The sequence below is a fragment of the Perognathus longimembris genome, chromosome 1 (genome assembly GCF_023159225.1).
Source record: "Perognathus longimembris pacificus isolate PPM17 chromosome 1, ASM2315922v1, whole genome shotgun sequence".
In the NCBI taxonomy this organism is placed as follows: Eukaryota; Metazoa; Chordata; class Mammalia; order Rodentia; family Heteromyidae; genus Perognathus; species Perognathus longimembris.
In genome coordinates this window covers 19026637-19043066 of record NC_063161.1, presented here as the reverse complement: position 1 = coordinate 19043066, position 16430 = coordinate 19026637, and the positions used below count along the sequence as shown (strand labels likewise).

At 39.4% G+C, this 16430-nt stretch overlaps 1 protein-coding gene across 16 annotated transcripts in view; it reads right to left on the bottom strand.

Annotated features, from left to right (window-relative positions):
• Nucleotides 1-16430, bottom strand: part of Ccdc38 (coiled-coil domain containing 38) — a 36858-nt gene that overhangs the window by 15895 nt on the left and 4533 nt on the right. For 9 of the 16 annotated variants that reach the window (XM_048357847.1, XM_048357854.1, XM_048357896.1 and 6 more), the window contains 7 exons: nucleotides 15949-16002; nucleotides 14910-15010; nucleotides 12501-12663; nucleotides 10128-10192; nucleotides 3419-3582; nucleotides 3235-3315; nucleotides 685-836 (listed from right to left, as the gene is read on the bottom strand). In XM_048357847.1, the coding sequence (XP_048213804.1) occupies nucleotides 685-836; nucleotides 3235-3315; nucleotides 3419-3582; nucleotides 10128-10192; nucleotides 12501-12663; nucleotides 14910-15010; nucleotides 15949-16002 (780 nt within the window). Of the gene's footprint in view, nucleotides 1-684; nucleotides 837-3234; nucleotides 3316-3418; nucleotides 3583-10127; nucleotides 10193-11567; nucleotides 11781-12500; nucleotides 12664-14909; nucleotides 15011-15948; nucleotides 16003-16430 lie in introns of those variants that run through there. The other 7 variants (XM_048357923.1, XM_048357933.1, XM_048357907.1 and 4 more) reach the window with 4 other exon arrangements.

Below are 16430 nucleotides of genomic sequence, written 5' to 3'. Positions count from 1 at the left end.
CTTTCTCACATCAAAGTATTTGTTTCTAGGTGTCAGTAGCTCACAGTTATAATCCTAGCTCTTCAAGAGTTTGACATTCAGAGGATGAGAGTTTGAAGCCCCAGACAGAAAAATCTTTGAGAAAATATCTGCAAAATAACCAACCAAGTCAGGCTGGAGGTGCCGCTCAAGCAGTAGAGTTCCGACCTAATAAATGGGAATGCACACATTCATTTCAGGAAAACTGGTAACTTTATAATATGAATCTTCCTACCTGAAAACATAGATCTTTCTGTTTGTCAGACTTCTAGGACACATATACTAAGGGTTATTGTTTTCTTGAATTTAACTTGCTTATATATTTATAGTTAATAAGATTAGCTTACTTGAAATAATAGATTAATAAAGCATAATTGACTGTTGACTTTACAGAAAACCTTAATCATATGTAATAGTTTTGAGACCTTTAGAGGGATTTCTCTGCTATTATTTCATCTCAAAATATAGGTTTCTCTTTTTCCATGCATATATTTTTATGGCTTTATGCCTACAATGAATCTGAATTTCCAAATGAACCTTTTATAATATAGTAGGAATCCTTGCTTAGGTTTTGTTTGTAAAATTCTGATTTTTTAAATAAATAACACACATTGAAGCAGAAGATTCCAGAATCAAGGCTACTTACTTAATTAAAATTAAACTTACTTGGTACTATTTTTGGAAGAGCAGTGGTACTTTTTGCCGCCTGGCTTTTTTTTAGCGTTTGTTGTATCTGCCAATGTTTTGGAGATAATTTAAACAGAAAATGTCCATATTGCATGTACTCCCTAAGAAGGAATTCCGTTTTTGCTATGTCACTTCAAAAGAAATAAGGATATGGTCAGTTCTATCAGTATGAAAGCCATAAAATGCTTAAAAATTAATTCCCTTGATGATGTACTTATATAACAATGTACTTACAGCATTATAAGTATGACTTTAATAAAATATGACAAGAAAGATACCTATAGGAATGTTATCTGAATGAAATATACTAAAACTAGCCAGGCACCAATGGCTCACACCTGTAATCCTAGCTACTCAGGAGGCTGAGATCTGAGCATCACAGTTTGAAGCTAGTTCAGGCAGGAAAGTCCAATTAATCACAAGTGGTAGAGTGCTATCCTTGAGCAAAAAGGAGGTCAGGGACAGCGCCCAAGCCCAGAGTTCAAGTCCTAGGACTGGCAAAAAAAAAAAAGGAAAGCGAAAACTATCATTTTTCTTTGCTTCCTTATTTCTGCACAAAGCATGTACTGTACTAAGTCTTACACACAGAAGAATTTAGAGTAAAAGATAGTACTGGTCTGAGGGGAAGAAAGACTACTAACACTGTGACCACCTACTACGTCTTCAGCGATTTGCAGCATGTACTGCAGGTATAATTTTATCCCCATGACAACACTTACAGGGAGCAATTCTTATTTTAATCTTTTAGAAGAGATGGATGACTTGTGAAGTCATCCTTTGAGTGTCTGATAGAGCCAGCACTCAAATGGGACCATGAATACCCTACTGCCTCAAATCCTGCTGACAATACCTACTCAAACTGAAATGTTTCCCTGCTCCACAGTGATTTCACCCAATCACATTACAAAATAGACCCAGAGAAATGGAAGTCAGGAAGGCTCAAGTAAAGGGCGTTCATCATTCCAGGTCTTCCTTATTAAGATCCTTGTCAGTATTCTTACTGCTATTATAGTATACCAGTGTGCTCAGCTTCTATCCTTGATCTGTTAGGCTCTTCCTTTAGCTCTGGTGAGAAAGAGGCTTTCAGGGGCTGTCTGGAGGGTGTCACTGTGCAGAAATGTAGAACTGCACACATACATGCTGCTACTGGGCATCTACAAATATTCTTCGAATGGGCAGAATCTTCAAATGATAGCACAGAGTGAGAGAGGGAAAGGAATTCTCTAAGTTGGAGGGCCTTCAACTTTTCAACTTTATACTCCCTAAGTAGAGGAGGAGGCGTCTGTAGCCAGAACCTCCAGAAAAACACATTGTGAGTCCTGTAATTATTGTCCCAGGATGGTACTTAAAAGTAGTTCAAGTGAGTTTCCTTGGCTATAGAGGAAGGAAATACGCAGGTTCAAAAGAGAGTGGCAGAGCTGAGTGCCGGTGCCTCACACCTGCAATCCTAGCTACTCAGGAAGCTGAGTTCTGAGGATTGAGGGTCAAAGCGAGCCCAGGCAGAAAAGTTCTTGAGACTCTTATCTCCCATGAACCAGGAAAAAGCCAGAAGTGGAGGTTAACTCAAATGATAGAACACTAACCTTAGGAAAAAAGCTAAGTGAGAGCACAAAGCCCTGAGTTCAAGAGCCCCCCTACTAGCACTAGCACACACACACACACACACACACACACACACACACACACACAGAGAAAGTAGTAGATGGTACACAAATAAAAATATAAATTCCAACTCCTGCTCTTGTAATTTTTAAATTTTTTTACAGCCTAATTGCAATGTGAGATTCTACTTAATTGGTAGTATAAATATTTTCTAAAATACTCCTGATAAAAATCATAAGGCAAATGTAAAATGAATCCCAATTTCAGAGAGCAAAATATAGGGCAAAAATGTGTCTTAAAATGTATTGAAAAAGATTCCCTAATTAGCCTCACATTGCTTTGTCTTTCAACCCATTTCTGTATGTACAAGTTAGAAAATCTTTCCAGACAGAGCCATGTATTACTGATACCCAGACAAGAATAGTCCTTTTTTTTTTTTTTTTTTTGCCAGTCCTGGGGCTTGAACTCAGGGCCTGAGCACTGTCCCTGGCTTCTTCCCGCTCAAGGCTAGCACTCTGCCACTTGAGCCACAGCGCCACTTCTGGCCATTTTCTGTATATGTGGTGCTGGGGAATCGAACCCAGGGCCTCATGTATATGAGGCAAGCACTCTTGCCACTAGGCCATATCCCCAGCCCAAGAATAGTCCTTGACCAATAGGACTAACAGGACTAATTAAGTGGTTAATTGGAGATAAAAGTCTCATAGAATTTTCTGCCCAGACCTGCTTCAAATCTCAATCTTCATATCTCAGCCTCCTGAGTAGTAGGATTACAGATGTGAGCTACCAGCTCTTGATGAGAAGCATCATGACAACTTAGGTCTTCTTGCTGGGCACCAATAGGTGTCTCTATGGAATGTAAGAATCGAATAACAAAACATCTTTAGGTTTTATTATTAAAAGCTGAGTAAGTGGCCCGGACCTCACCTTTTTACCATCTGCATCTCCATGTTTGCTTTCTTCAGCTCAGCTGTCATTTGGAGTTTGTGTAGCGTTTCTTGAGCCGCACTGCAAAGTTAACAGCGGTGGGTTAGCATGCACCATCCTGGGTTTGAGAGGTGAAAACAAAGCAGCAGTAGGGAAAGTATTTGGCTAGAAGGAGGACACTGACATTTTGAGAGCATCTACAGATCTCTGGTCATTTTCTCGAAGGAACTCCTCAAAGGCCATTGCATCATCCTGGAGCTTTTTCTCTGCTTTTTTCAGTTGATTTTCCTTCGTTGTCATGCATTTATCAAGCTTTTTAATCGTATTTTTTTTGGTTGCCAGAGCGTACTGGGAATATTGAAAATGAAAGTGCATCAGGAGAATTAGCACACATTTCTAGAACATTCCAACAGTCTCACAATAGAGGAAAATAAGTTACACAGAAAGGGATTATTTGTGTTAGAAGTCATAGTAGGAGGACATCTTGGGACAATGGCCTAACTTTTATTTCATGAAGGAATGTGACTTTGAGGGGTAGTTAGAAGAGAGGTGAGGTCCTCTCCCTTACTTGTAGGAGGAGACTAAGTGTTGTTCCAAATTGGCTATGCCCCACAAATGAAAGAGCTCTGAAGCTGTGAAGAGTTAATGTAACTCTTCAAAGAGCTTGTCTGTCTGCTACCAGCAATGTATCATCCTCCAGCCTTCTTTCTAGGCATGCGTCAACTGGGTTGTTTGCAGCCTCCAAGTCTACCAGCTTCTTCTCCAGTAGGAAAGGCCAATGGAGAAAGCAATTTATACTCCACCCTGCCAATAATACATTCTTCTGAGCAATTTAGGAGAGGCCACTTTAGACTCCTAAGTACAATTTCCACGTCTACCTATGTGTTTTTAGGACAGAATGTAAGATTCTACTTGAGTTTTTAATGTCATGCATAAAAAATAAACAAAGCTACATACATTATAATGAATTTAAAACATCGAAATGACAATTGGGTGTAGTGGTACATGCCTGTAATTCCAGCATTCAGTATGAACAGGCAGGAAGATCTTAAGCTCAAGACAAGCTAGGCTGTGGAGTGAGACCCTGCCCCAATAGATAAGGAAAATGTAAACTAAACATAGAAATAAGATAATTTTAGAAAATTACAACCAACAATTGGCCCTCTGAGTTTATAGCAAAACTAGTTTATTTATGACTTTATTCCCCAAGTGTTTATTGAGTGTCTACTATGTGCCAGGACTGTTTTGAGTGGTGCAAATATAGAGGTGAACAAAATAACCATGACTGCTTTAATGGAGTGTCTATTCTAGTCAAGGGAGAGTTGGTGATATCCAAAGGAATGGGTTACCAGTGGGCAAAGGTAAATGTAGAATAACCAGTGAAAATCTTTTTGACATGGTAAAAAAAAATTAATCAGAAACTAGACAGAAGAAGGAAGCCAGTCATGCACGAGAGACAGCCATGTGGTTTGCTAGCCAGTGCCTCCAGTGCAAAGGCCACGAGGAAAGAGAGTGAGTGGGGGTAACTCAGGAACCACCAGGAGGCCCTGTGGTTGGAACACAGTGAACAGAGGGGCGTTGGTAAGAATGAGCTCACAGACAGCTAGGGACTAGATCAGGTTCCTCCATATCTTCAGCACATGAGGGGTTCGTTCTAATTCTGGGCAGAAGAGATTGGCTAAAAGGGACCAAAGCAGGAGCAGGAGGCAGAGTTTAGGGGGTGAGAGCAACAATTCACACTAGAGATAGTGGTGACATGGACTATAGTGGTAGCAGCAGAGCTCACAAAAAGTGGTCTGTGGTGGACACACACACACACACACACACACACACACACACACCCTGAGAGAAAAAGATACTTGGGTGTACTTGAATGTAGATGGTAGGGAGTTGAAGATAACTCCAATATTTTGGCCCAATCAACTAGGAAAATGGAATTAGTACCATGGCACAGGGAATCTTGCATGAAATATAGGTTACAGCATAGGAAAGAGTAAAACAGAATGTTAAGCCTGAAATACCTATGGAACATCTAAATCGAGGTATTTAGGCATTACAATCGCATCTGTGAGTTTTAGTGTTGAGGCAGGAGGACCGATTTCAAGAAATAAATTTGGAAGTTGTATATATGAACATGAAGATTTCAGGAAAGTGGAGGAGGAATGGAGAGAGCAGAGGGGGAAGACTGAGCATTAGGGCATTGGAACAGTTCAGGATCAGGGTGAGGAAGAACCATGAGGGAGGCAGTAGCTGGCAACCAGTTCCTGGAGATCAACTGAAGAAAATGTTTCCAGAAAGATAAGAGTTGAGATGTGGTGTGATGGCTCAGCCTATCACTCTAGCAGGAGGATCCAGAGTTCAAAGCCAGTCCAGCTAAAGTTAGCAAGACCCTATTTCTCAAAAGCAAAAATGAAAGGGTGGGGAATATGGCTCAAGTAGCAGAGTGTTTGCTAGCAAGTGTGAGCCCTAGGTTCGATCCACAGTACTAACAACAACATAAATAAAAGATGGAGTCAAATGGGTCAACTTCAACTCCAAGTTCAAAGAAAAGGAGTCCTGACAATTTGGTGTGACAATCAGAAGTAATCTTGGCAAAAGTAGTTTTGGTGTATGATGTGGACAAAATCCTGACTGAGGTTAAGATAGAATTAGAAGGAAGCAGAAGTGGAAAAATGAAGACAATTCTTTGAAAGTTTTTGCTTATTATCTAAAGGAGAACACCAGATTGGGACAGAAGATGATAAGGAATCTGAGAGCTAATTTGAGTTTCTTTTTTTTTCTTTCAAGATGAGATAAATAACAGGATGTTTGCATGTTTGTGACAGCAAGGGAAAACTAACCTTAATAAAAGCGAGACATCCTGGCACTGGTGGCTCATGCCTATAATTCAAGCTATGCAGGAAGGTGAGATGTGAGGATCAAGGTTCAAAGTCAGCCTGGGCAGAAAAGCCTGTGAGAATCTTATCTCCAATTAACCACCAGAAAACCATAAGTGGAGCTGTGGCTCAATGTAATAGAGTGCTAGCATTGAGCAAAAAAACTCAGGGACAGCGCCCAGGCCCTGAGTGCAAGCCCTACTACAACTGACAAAAAAGTAAAAATAAAATAAAAGATAAGAAAAGAAAGACCAGGGCTGGGGATATGGCCTAGTGGCAAGAGTGCCTGCCTCATATACATGAGGCCCTGGGTTCAATTCCCCAGCACCACATATACAGAAAATGGCCAGAAGTAGCACTGTGGCTCAAGTGGCAGAGTGCTAGCCTTGAGCAAAAAGAAGCCAGGGACAGTGCTCAGGCCCTGAGTCCAAGGCCCTGGACTGGCAAAAAAAAAAAAAAAGAAAAGAAAAGAAAAGAAAGACCATCCTTGGAAAATCATCACCTCTCACTCTAGTTTAATTGAAGCATAACTGATGTTTAACAAACTCCACATGCTCAATGTATATAAAGTGGTAAGTGTTGACATAAATATGCACTTGGAAAATCATCATCATAGTCAAAATAATGAATAAATTCTTAATGCCAAGAAGTTTCCACAGCCTCTTTGTAATCCATCCTTTCTTCCCAATTTCTTTCCTACTCAGGCAACTGATATGTTTTCTAGAGACAAACTTGAATTATCTAGAATTTGCCTTAAATGAAATGATAAATATGAACTATTTTGCTGTCTTTTTAAACTTGGCATCATTGAGGTTCATCCATGTGATTGTGGGCAGCCACAATATATTCCATATTACTACTGTATAGCATTGAAGTATTGAATTTGTTTACATATTTACTCATCCATGGATAGTGGGTTGTTTCCTGTTTGGGATCACTTCAAATAAAGTTGCTATAAACATGTATGCTTTTTCTCAGATAAATACCCAGGAATAGAATTGCTGTGAGTAATCAATTCTTCATCTTTGACCCAGAAATTTGATGTCTCCTACTAAGACTGTGAAACTTATTTCTTAGCTTGTAACTGGTGTTTCAGAGCTTTCCTAGCTCTCAACACCTAGCTTTAGTCTTCTACATGTGGATATCCAGTTTTTCCACCACCATTTGTTGAAAAGACTATCTTTTCTCCAACATATATTTTAGGTTCTCTTTAGCCATCTGTCAAAAATCAGATGGCTGTTGGTTTGTGGATCAATGTTTGAGTTTTCTAATCTGTTCCATTGGTCTCTTTGTTTGTCTTTGTACCATTACTATGCTGTTTTTATTACCATGGCTTTGTAGTATGATTTGAAGGTCAGTATTGTGATACTTCCAGCATTGCTTTTTTTTTTTTCCTCTCAAGATTGCTTTGGTTATTTGGTATCTTTTATACTATTTGATGACTATTTTGTGCCTGCATCTAAATCTGTGAATTGATATTTTTTTATTTCTGTGAAAAATGAAATTGGAATTTTTATGGATATTGCTCTGAATTTGTAGACTACTTTGAGTAATATGTCATTTTATGATATTGAGTCTGCCAATTCATAAGCATAGGAGGCCTTTCCATCTTCTGGTATCTTTTTCCATTTATTTCTTCAGGATTTTATAGTTTTCACTGTAGATGTCTTTCAACTTCTTAGGTTTATTCCTAGGTTTTTGTTTTGTTTTGTTTTGCTGGTCCTGGGGCTTGAACTCATGGCTTGTGCACTATCCCTGAGCTCCTTTTGCTAACAGCTAGTGTTTAACTACTTGACCCATAGCTCTACTTCTGGAATGGTAGTTTTATTAGCAATAAGAATATCACAGACTCTCCTGCTCGGGCTGGCTTTGAACCATGATTCTCAGATCTCAGCCTCCTGAATAGCTAGGATACAGGCATAAGCCACCAGTGTTTGGCTGGCATTTTGTTTTTTGAGGCAATTTTAAATGGAACATTACTTCTAATTTCCCTCCCATCCTGTTCATTGTTGGCATACAGAAAAGAAACTGATTTTTGTTGACTTTGTTCCATGCTATGTTGCCAAGGGTGTTTATAAGGTGTGGAAGTTTGTGGAGCTGGGAATTTGGCCTAGTGGTAAAGTGCTTGTCTCGTATACATGAAGCCCTGGGTTTGATTCCTCAACACCACATATACAGAAAAGGCCAGAAGTGGTGCTGTGGCTCAAGTGGCAGAGTGCTAGCCTTGAGCAAAAAGAAGCCAGGGACAGTGCTCAAGCCTCCCTGAGTTCAAGCCCCAGGACTGGCAAAAAAAACAAAACCAAAAAAAAAAAAAAGCAAAAGATGTGGGAGTTTGGGGGTGGAATCTTTAGAGTTCTTTAGATATAGAATCATGCCATCTGCAAATAGGGGTAACTTGACTTATTCTTTCCCTATTAGTGTCCTGTTTATTTCTTTTTCTTGCCTTACCACTTTGGCTAAGAATTCCAATATTATCACATACTTGTCTTAATACTGACTTTAAGGTAAACCATTTCAGTTTTTCCCTTCTTAGTGTAATGTTGACTGTAGGTTTATCATATATAGCCTTTATTATGTTGGGGTACATTCCTTCTATTCCTAATTTCTTTTTATCACAAAGGGAAGTTGAATTTTGTTAAAGGCTTTTTTTTTGTATCAATTGAGATGATTCTATAATTCTTGTCTCTGGATCTGTTTCTGTGCTGTATTATACATCATTGACTCAAATATATTGAGCTAACCTTTCCTGCTTGGAATAAAACTAATTTGATCATGGCATGCAATCTTTTCGATATGCTGTTGAATTCAGTTAGCAAGCATTTTGTTGAAAATGTTTTAGGTATGTTTATCAAAGAGATGGGCTCTATAGTTCTCGTTTTTGGCTGTGTCTTTATCTGGTTTTGGAGTGAATGTAATACTGGTTTCATAGAATGAGTTTGGTAGTGTTCCTTCCCTTTCTATTTCATGGAAAACTTTTTGAATAGTATTAGTGTTTGTTAAAGGTCTTGTAGAATTTAGCTATGAATCTATGAGATCATGGGCTCTTCTGTTAGATTTTTTATTAGTGTTTCAATCTCATTATTTGTTATGGATATATTTAAATGATTTATATGCTTAGTTCAGTTTTAGTAGGTTGATTTTATCTAAAAATGAATCTGTTTCTTCTGGATTTTCCAGTTTATTGTATAATTTTTCTGCGTATTTCCTAATGATTGTTTGGATCTCACTTATGTTTGTTTTCACTTTTTTTTTAGCCTAGGCTGACCTAAAACTGTGATCCTCTATTTCTCTCTCCTGAATAGCTGGAATTACAGGCATGGGCTGGGCACAAATAATTTTCGCTTAACTCATTAGCATCCAAGACTTTAATAGGTGCAGGCTGTCTTTAGATGATTAGATAATTGACAATAGAGATTTAAACAACGTTCAGTTAATTCCTTTCATAATTATCCTCTCATTGTTAAGTACTTTATCTATGGTAAGTGAATATTCACAGAGAGAAACTAAATTATCACATTTTTAGTTACATGGACTGGTTTCTAGTAAAGGTTTTTGATGGTAGGATAAAAGCTTTTGTTATTTCATCAAGTGCCCAAACAAAGATATGGATTTAAGTGAAGCTGGAAAGATTCCAGAATTCTCTCCAGAGTGCTTTGATCCCCATTGTATTCAACCAAAACTTCAAGAAGACCTAAATTTAAATTGGATTTCTTGAGTGTTACCAAGGTTGTTGAGGGAGAGTATTGAAAAAAAGGGAGACACTCTCAAAAGTAATTTTCCCAATAGATTACTAGGATATAAACTTTTTGAGGAGAGAGTCTTTTTGTGTTCACTACTTAGCACATAGTAAGCACTCAATAAATATTACCCAAATAAATTAAGACAAGACTGAACCAATTCATTCAGCCAATAGACTTGGTACATGTCATGAAAAAATACTATGTTGAAGTAAATATTTGGCAATGCAATACAAGATGTTTTCTGTTTGTCTAGTGGAATAAAAATTATTTTTACTACCTCAAGTAGAAACCTGCCTCTCTGGTCACTAATAAAGTCAAAGAGAGTCCTTTTTGCATCTGCACCTGTAAAGAATATTGAAATATTATCTTCAACATTCATTATCCTTCAAAGACGTTGTATGGAAGAAGAGTAAAAAGTCATTACATTCAGTATGCAGCTAGACTTAATTTTTGTGTCCAAACCTGTTGTAGACACTTCATAACTCTATTATTTAATTCTAACAATGATGTAACTATGGAGTTCTTTACTATCTATCCTGTCTGGGTCCTGAAGCTTCGCAATAGCAACATCCTTGCTTAAGTCCCTTCTAGTCAGACAAGGGGAGATAGGATGCCTCTTCTAAGTCTGTGTTGCAATCCACCAGATGAAATTGTTTAAAATAATAACAGATAGTCAATCTAGACAGAAACCCTGTCCCCACAGCTGAATTTTTATCAGGAAAGGAGAAGATATCATTCATTGGGCCATGTAGAAAATGAAATAGGAAATACTAAAAATTTCCTTTCATAGTTTTTTCCCCATTTGGAAAATTATACACATACATGATAAAATGTGTGTTTATAAAATACAAACAGACGGGGCTAGGAATATGGCCTAGTGGTAGAGTGCTTGCCTCGCATACATGAAGCCCTGGGTTCGATTCCTCAGCACCACATATATAGAAAAGGCCAGAAGTGGTGCTGTGGCTCAAGTCGTAGAGTGCTAGCCTTGAGCAAAATGAAGCCAGGGGCAGTGCTCAGGCCCTGAGTTCAAAGCCCCAGGACTGGCAAAATAAATAAATAAATAAATAATTAAATGCAAACAGAAATAAAAATAAAATAATGTTTCCTAAACAACTTAGTTGATTTGGATTGTTCTAGGAAGTCCAGATTTTCCTGGGATTGCATTCAGTCTCCACCTCCAGCTAGCTGGGAAGCCATGAGCAACGTACTCGCCCTTTGCATGCCTCAGTTTCCCTCTCTGTATAATGAGGATACTAATGGTGGCAGATATTATCATTTCAAAATATCTGCTGGCTCTCTGTATGAGAGGATTGTGAGGTGTGGCCACGTGTGCCATGAACACCATCTATGTTTCTTCCAAGCTGAAGCTTTAAGAACTACTGCCTAGTTCCCTCTCCTTTTGCTGTACCTTCTGCAATGTCCCAGGCATAAGTTGTTCCTTTAGGAGGAATTCCAGGGGGGAAACTCCAGACTTGAAAAGCAAACAATAATTATGTATACTTCTGGCTTTTAGAAAGTTACTGGAATGTAGATGTACAAGCTATCCTAAGTACTTTAGGACTTGGTTACATGTGGCATTGGCAGAAGGAAATGAGGCAGTAGATTACAAAACTCAATAACTTCTTAACAATACAATCAGAATGAGTAATCATTTCCTTTTGTAGGCCAATATGTAATAGCAACAACCATTGTTCTAGATGTTAAACAGTATTACCTTGGAACTAACAATGGAGTCAGACAGGCCTTGACCTGGCTTCTGTATCCACTTACAGCTCTGGGGTGCCTCAAACTCACTGAACTGCATTCATCACATGCAAGGAAGAGGCAAATACATCTGATGGCATTTTGTTGAGGATTAAACTATACAACAAAGAAACTAAAACATAACTACCTTTTAATACTTGAAAAAATTTATAGCCTGGCTCTGGTGGCTCATGCCTATAATCGGTGCTGGGAATGTAACTTAATGGTAGAGTGCTTGCCTAGCATGCATGAAGCCCTGGGTTTGATTCCTCAACACCACATATACAGAAAGAGCTAGAAGTGGTGCTGTGGCTCAAGTCGTAGAGTGCTACCTTGAGCAAAAGAAGCTCAAGCACAGTGCCCAGGCCCCGAGTTCAAGCCCCAAGACTGGCCAAAAAGCAATTCTATATTTCTACATCTAAAGCTCAGTAGGAGCTGGGTGATTGTGGCTCATGCTTATAATCCTAGCTACTCAGGAGTCTGAGACCTAAGGATCACAGTTTGGATACTTTTGTCTCCAATTAGCCCCCGGAACATGGGAAGTGGTTCTGTGGCTCAAAGAGATAGAGCTAGCTTTGAGCACTAAAGCTCAAGGGTGGCACTCAGGCCTGGAGTTTAAGCCCCACAACCAATAAAATAAAAAGTAAAATAAAACTCAGTAGGAATAGACTACATTATTTTGGCAGTGAGTTGCCTCCTAAAAAATATGAAAATCAGTTTTCTTGGAAAAGTATGTTTTCTCATTTAAAATAGACTTCTTTCTTCCCTCTTGACACCCATACATAGAGAAAGACCTTCTCCAGCATTGGGAGGCAGCAGTTTTTCTCACCTTCAGAAAATTCCCCAAACTACCTGAGGTAATATTCAAAACCATGTTGTACAACAAAGAGTCATTCAGACTTACCTTCTGTCAATCTGAGAATGAGAGTTGGATCTAGCTCCATATCTTCCAATGAACCCCCTTTTTCAGTGTAATAAGCCAGCTTGCTCAAGTGTGACCGGCTCTTCATTCGGGAGGAGAAAGTGGTCTTCTCGTGGACTTTCATGCTTTGGTTCAAAATTTTCTCCTGTCCAAGTGGTAAAGTTTAAAATACTTTAATACAATGATGTTTTATGAAGATAGTGATCATATATTAAAATAGTGTTTGTAACACGATATTAAAAAACAAGCAATACCAAGTTCTCATCTTTGAAGGAGTATGCACAGTTTTAATTTTTTTCCCATAGGAAGCTGAGCAAAAATATTTTTAAAAATTAGCTGGGCACTGGTGGCTCATACCTGTAATCTAAGTTTAAGCCCCACAATTGACAAAAATAAAAATAATTATATATATATTTATGTATTTATTTTAAAATTAAAGCTTTGAGCTGGGCGCCGGTGGCTAATGCTTATAATCCTAGCTACTCAGGAGGCTGAGATCTGAGGATCCCAGGTCAAATCCAGCCTGAGCAGGAAAGTCTGTGAGACTCTTACCTCCAATTAACCATCAGAAAACCAGAAGTGGCGCTGTGGCTCAAAGCCATACAGTGCTAGCCTTGAGCTGAAAAGCTCAGGGACAGAGACCAGGCCCAGAGTTCAAGCCCCATGACTGACCAAAGGAAAAAAATTAAATCTTTGGACTAGGGTACTAGTGGATCATACCTATATTTCCAGCTACTCAGGAGTCTGAGATCTGAGTATCATGATTCAGAGCCAGCCAGGGCAGGAAAGCCCATGAGACTCTTATCTCCCATTAGCTACCAAAAAGCTGGAAGCAGCGCTGTAGTTCAAACATTAGCCTTTAGTGAAAAAGCTCAGGGACAGCACCCAGGTTCCGAGTTCAAGCCCTAGGATCAGCTCTCGCCTTCACATGCGCACACACACACACACAGAAAGAGAGAGAGAAATTGAAGCTTTATTAAACTTTATTTCACAAATATGGGACTAGAAATGTCCTTTTGGTTTTATTTTCACATCCTATCCAAAAGGTAGACCAATCTTGGAAACTTTAAAGACTGGTTCTATAGAACTGAAAACTTGAGAGGAAACAGGTCTCTGGAGTGGCGATATATTTATAAACTTCTGAATTCATTAATCTTCTTTCAATTTAATTTTGGGTTAAATTTAATGAAACCACACAACATCTGCAGAAAAGTCATCACCCACTGATAAATCACACATAGATGAATCAACTGTTAAGCCTGTCTTCATCCCCCCCCCCCCAATCAGGGCTGAGAGTCCTGGGATTAAGCATGGCCTTGGGAAGGAAAGGAAGTAAATCTCTAGAAATGTGAACCTGGAAATTGAGAACCACAGGAATAGTGAGATAGACTGTGCAGGTGACCATAGGAATGATTGTCTCATTGCAGATTGAGCTTTATACCAAATAATTCTAAAATGATGCTCTTTCCTCCATTTTAACCCTTTCTTCTCCCCCACCACTAACATACACAGACACTTGTCTTATCCCTATCAGCTTGGGAAATTTTGACTTATTCTTGAACACTCAGCTCCAGTTAGCTCAGTGAAGCCTTTAGTTCACGTGTGTGTGTCTCCACACTCAAAAACCCCCTCCCCCATCTGTCTTTTCACCAACAAAGGTGAGTATGCCTTTCTCTGTTTCCTTTGCATACCTATGTTACCATAGATTATCAACGTGTTATTTATTTTAAGGCTCTTAGAATAAAATGTGCTATTATTTTATGCATAGACAATGATGTATGACACTAGCTATGTAAGCTAGACCCAGTTTCAGAAATGGGAAAACGAGCTGGATGCTGATGGCTCCCGTCTGTAATCCTAGCTACTGGAGAAGGTAAGATCTGAGGATCGCAGTTCAAAGCCAGCCAGGGCAGGAAAGACCTTGAGACTTAATTAACTACCAAATTAACTACCAATCAACTACCAAAAAGCCAAGAATGGAGGCGTGGCTCAAGTGGTAAAGCACCAGCCTTGAGTGAAAAACTCCTGAGTTCAAGCCACAGTATGGTGCATGTGCACACACACACACACACACACACACACACACACACACAGAGAAATGTGGGCGCTAGAATCGAGAGAGTGGGCTGCACCATAACTGTCATACTAGATTACAATAGTATCTGTCTCCTCTCATTAGCTGGCAATCTTTGCAGGTCTCTGCTTTGCACTTGATGTTATTATGCTGTTGCTGTTCATGGCTGTTCTCCAGAACAGTGTCCCCCACATATGGCACTGTGTCAATATTGGATACCATATCTTAACACATAAAAGTTCATAAAGATGACAGATAAGAGCAAATTATGCTCACATTAATGAGAAGTGCAATTTTCACTCCGCCCAAAGTCATACCTTTTTCTTGGCTGCCAATTCATTTTCTTTGAAAAGAAACAGATCTTTGACAAAGACCTTGTAAGGCTTGTCCTTGTTGCCTGCGTCTTTTCTTGCGTTACCTATGAGACAGAGGGAGTCAGCGAGGGAAGAAAAGAAGGAAAATGGGTAATTTTCTTACAAGATTAACCAAAGAATAATTTCTTCTTTGGGCAGAAGGGTAGGGCTCCCCCCAGCATGTGCCATCATGGGGTTTATGAGGAGGTCATATGCAGGTAATGGAAGCTGCAGGTCCCCATTTTCCAGGCACGAGGCACAGCCCTTCTTTTTCCCATGGCACCAATGCCTCATGAATGAGACCCACGTCCATAAAACAAAGAGGTCTTTAGCAGAACAGCAGATCCTATTTTGAGAGGGGCTGGGATTATGAAAATCCCAGACATATTTCTTTTTGTAGATCTGTGAGTTAGGGAGAAGAGGGTGGGGGGAGCAGCAGCAGTTGACAAGAAGGTAAGGAATCTCCAGGTCCCCGCAGTGGGAGGCAATCAAACTGTCTGTGTGTCTGTGGAGGAGAGCAATCTATGAGGTTGAAGATGAAGTAGATTGTAGCTGCTCCAGCTGATGGAGGACTAACCAGGTGGGGACTCTTCTCATGAGATGGGGACACGTCTGGGCAAGAGCAGAGGGACTTATTAGGATTTGGGGACTCTGTGGGGCTTGAAGATGTCAGGGAAGCACTTGACTGGATGGAGAAGAGACAGCTGAGGGTGAGTCCCAGCAACTAGATTTGAGGACAGCCAGAGTGTGGAAGATTGTTGAACACTCAAAAGGCCCTGGGACTGGGTGGCTACGAGTATTGATGTTAAGAGATAACATCAATACTGAATGCTCAGACTGGACCAAGAGATGCTCAGATTAGACTTCAGAAACTCATCAGCTAGTTCATGAGCTCTTTGTGTCTTGTGCTTGTGGTGCAGCATTCTTGTTTGGCTCCTCATGAAAGGTGGGGCCTAATGGCACTACATACAAAGCAAGAACTCATTGATTGCTTTCTTTTTACCTCCCAAATTCAGTGTTGATGACACTAAATGTGATGACATTTTGTCTCCTAGTCCTGTCCAAAGAAAAGGAAATACATTTTAGAACAATTGTGTGGATATTGCATAAAAGAGGCTAAATTCAAGTGCAAAGTTTTCTGGCTTTTAAAGGCAGCATACACACAGTCTCTATACCCAGTGATTTCAGTTCTAGCAACTTATCCCCCTCAAAAATTTTTTTTCATGCCGCAGCCTGGGTTCGTTTCCCGGTCAAGGAACAAAAAAAAAATTTTTTTTTCAGATATCTAGGGGGAAACTATAATGTTCTTTCAGTATCAGTAAATGGGAATTGATTAAATAACTAGTATATCTGTAAGATAAATTGTCATGTGGCCCTTTAAAAAATCTATAGTCACTATTTGTCTCTGCCAATCATATATTACATGTATTAAAAAAAGCCCAACTATTTCAAAAGAATGGAAATTGGGGCTGGGAATGTGGCCTA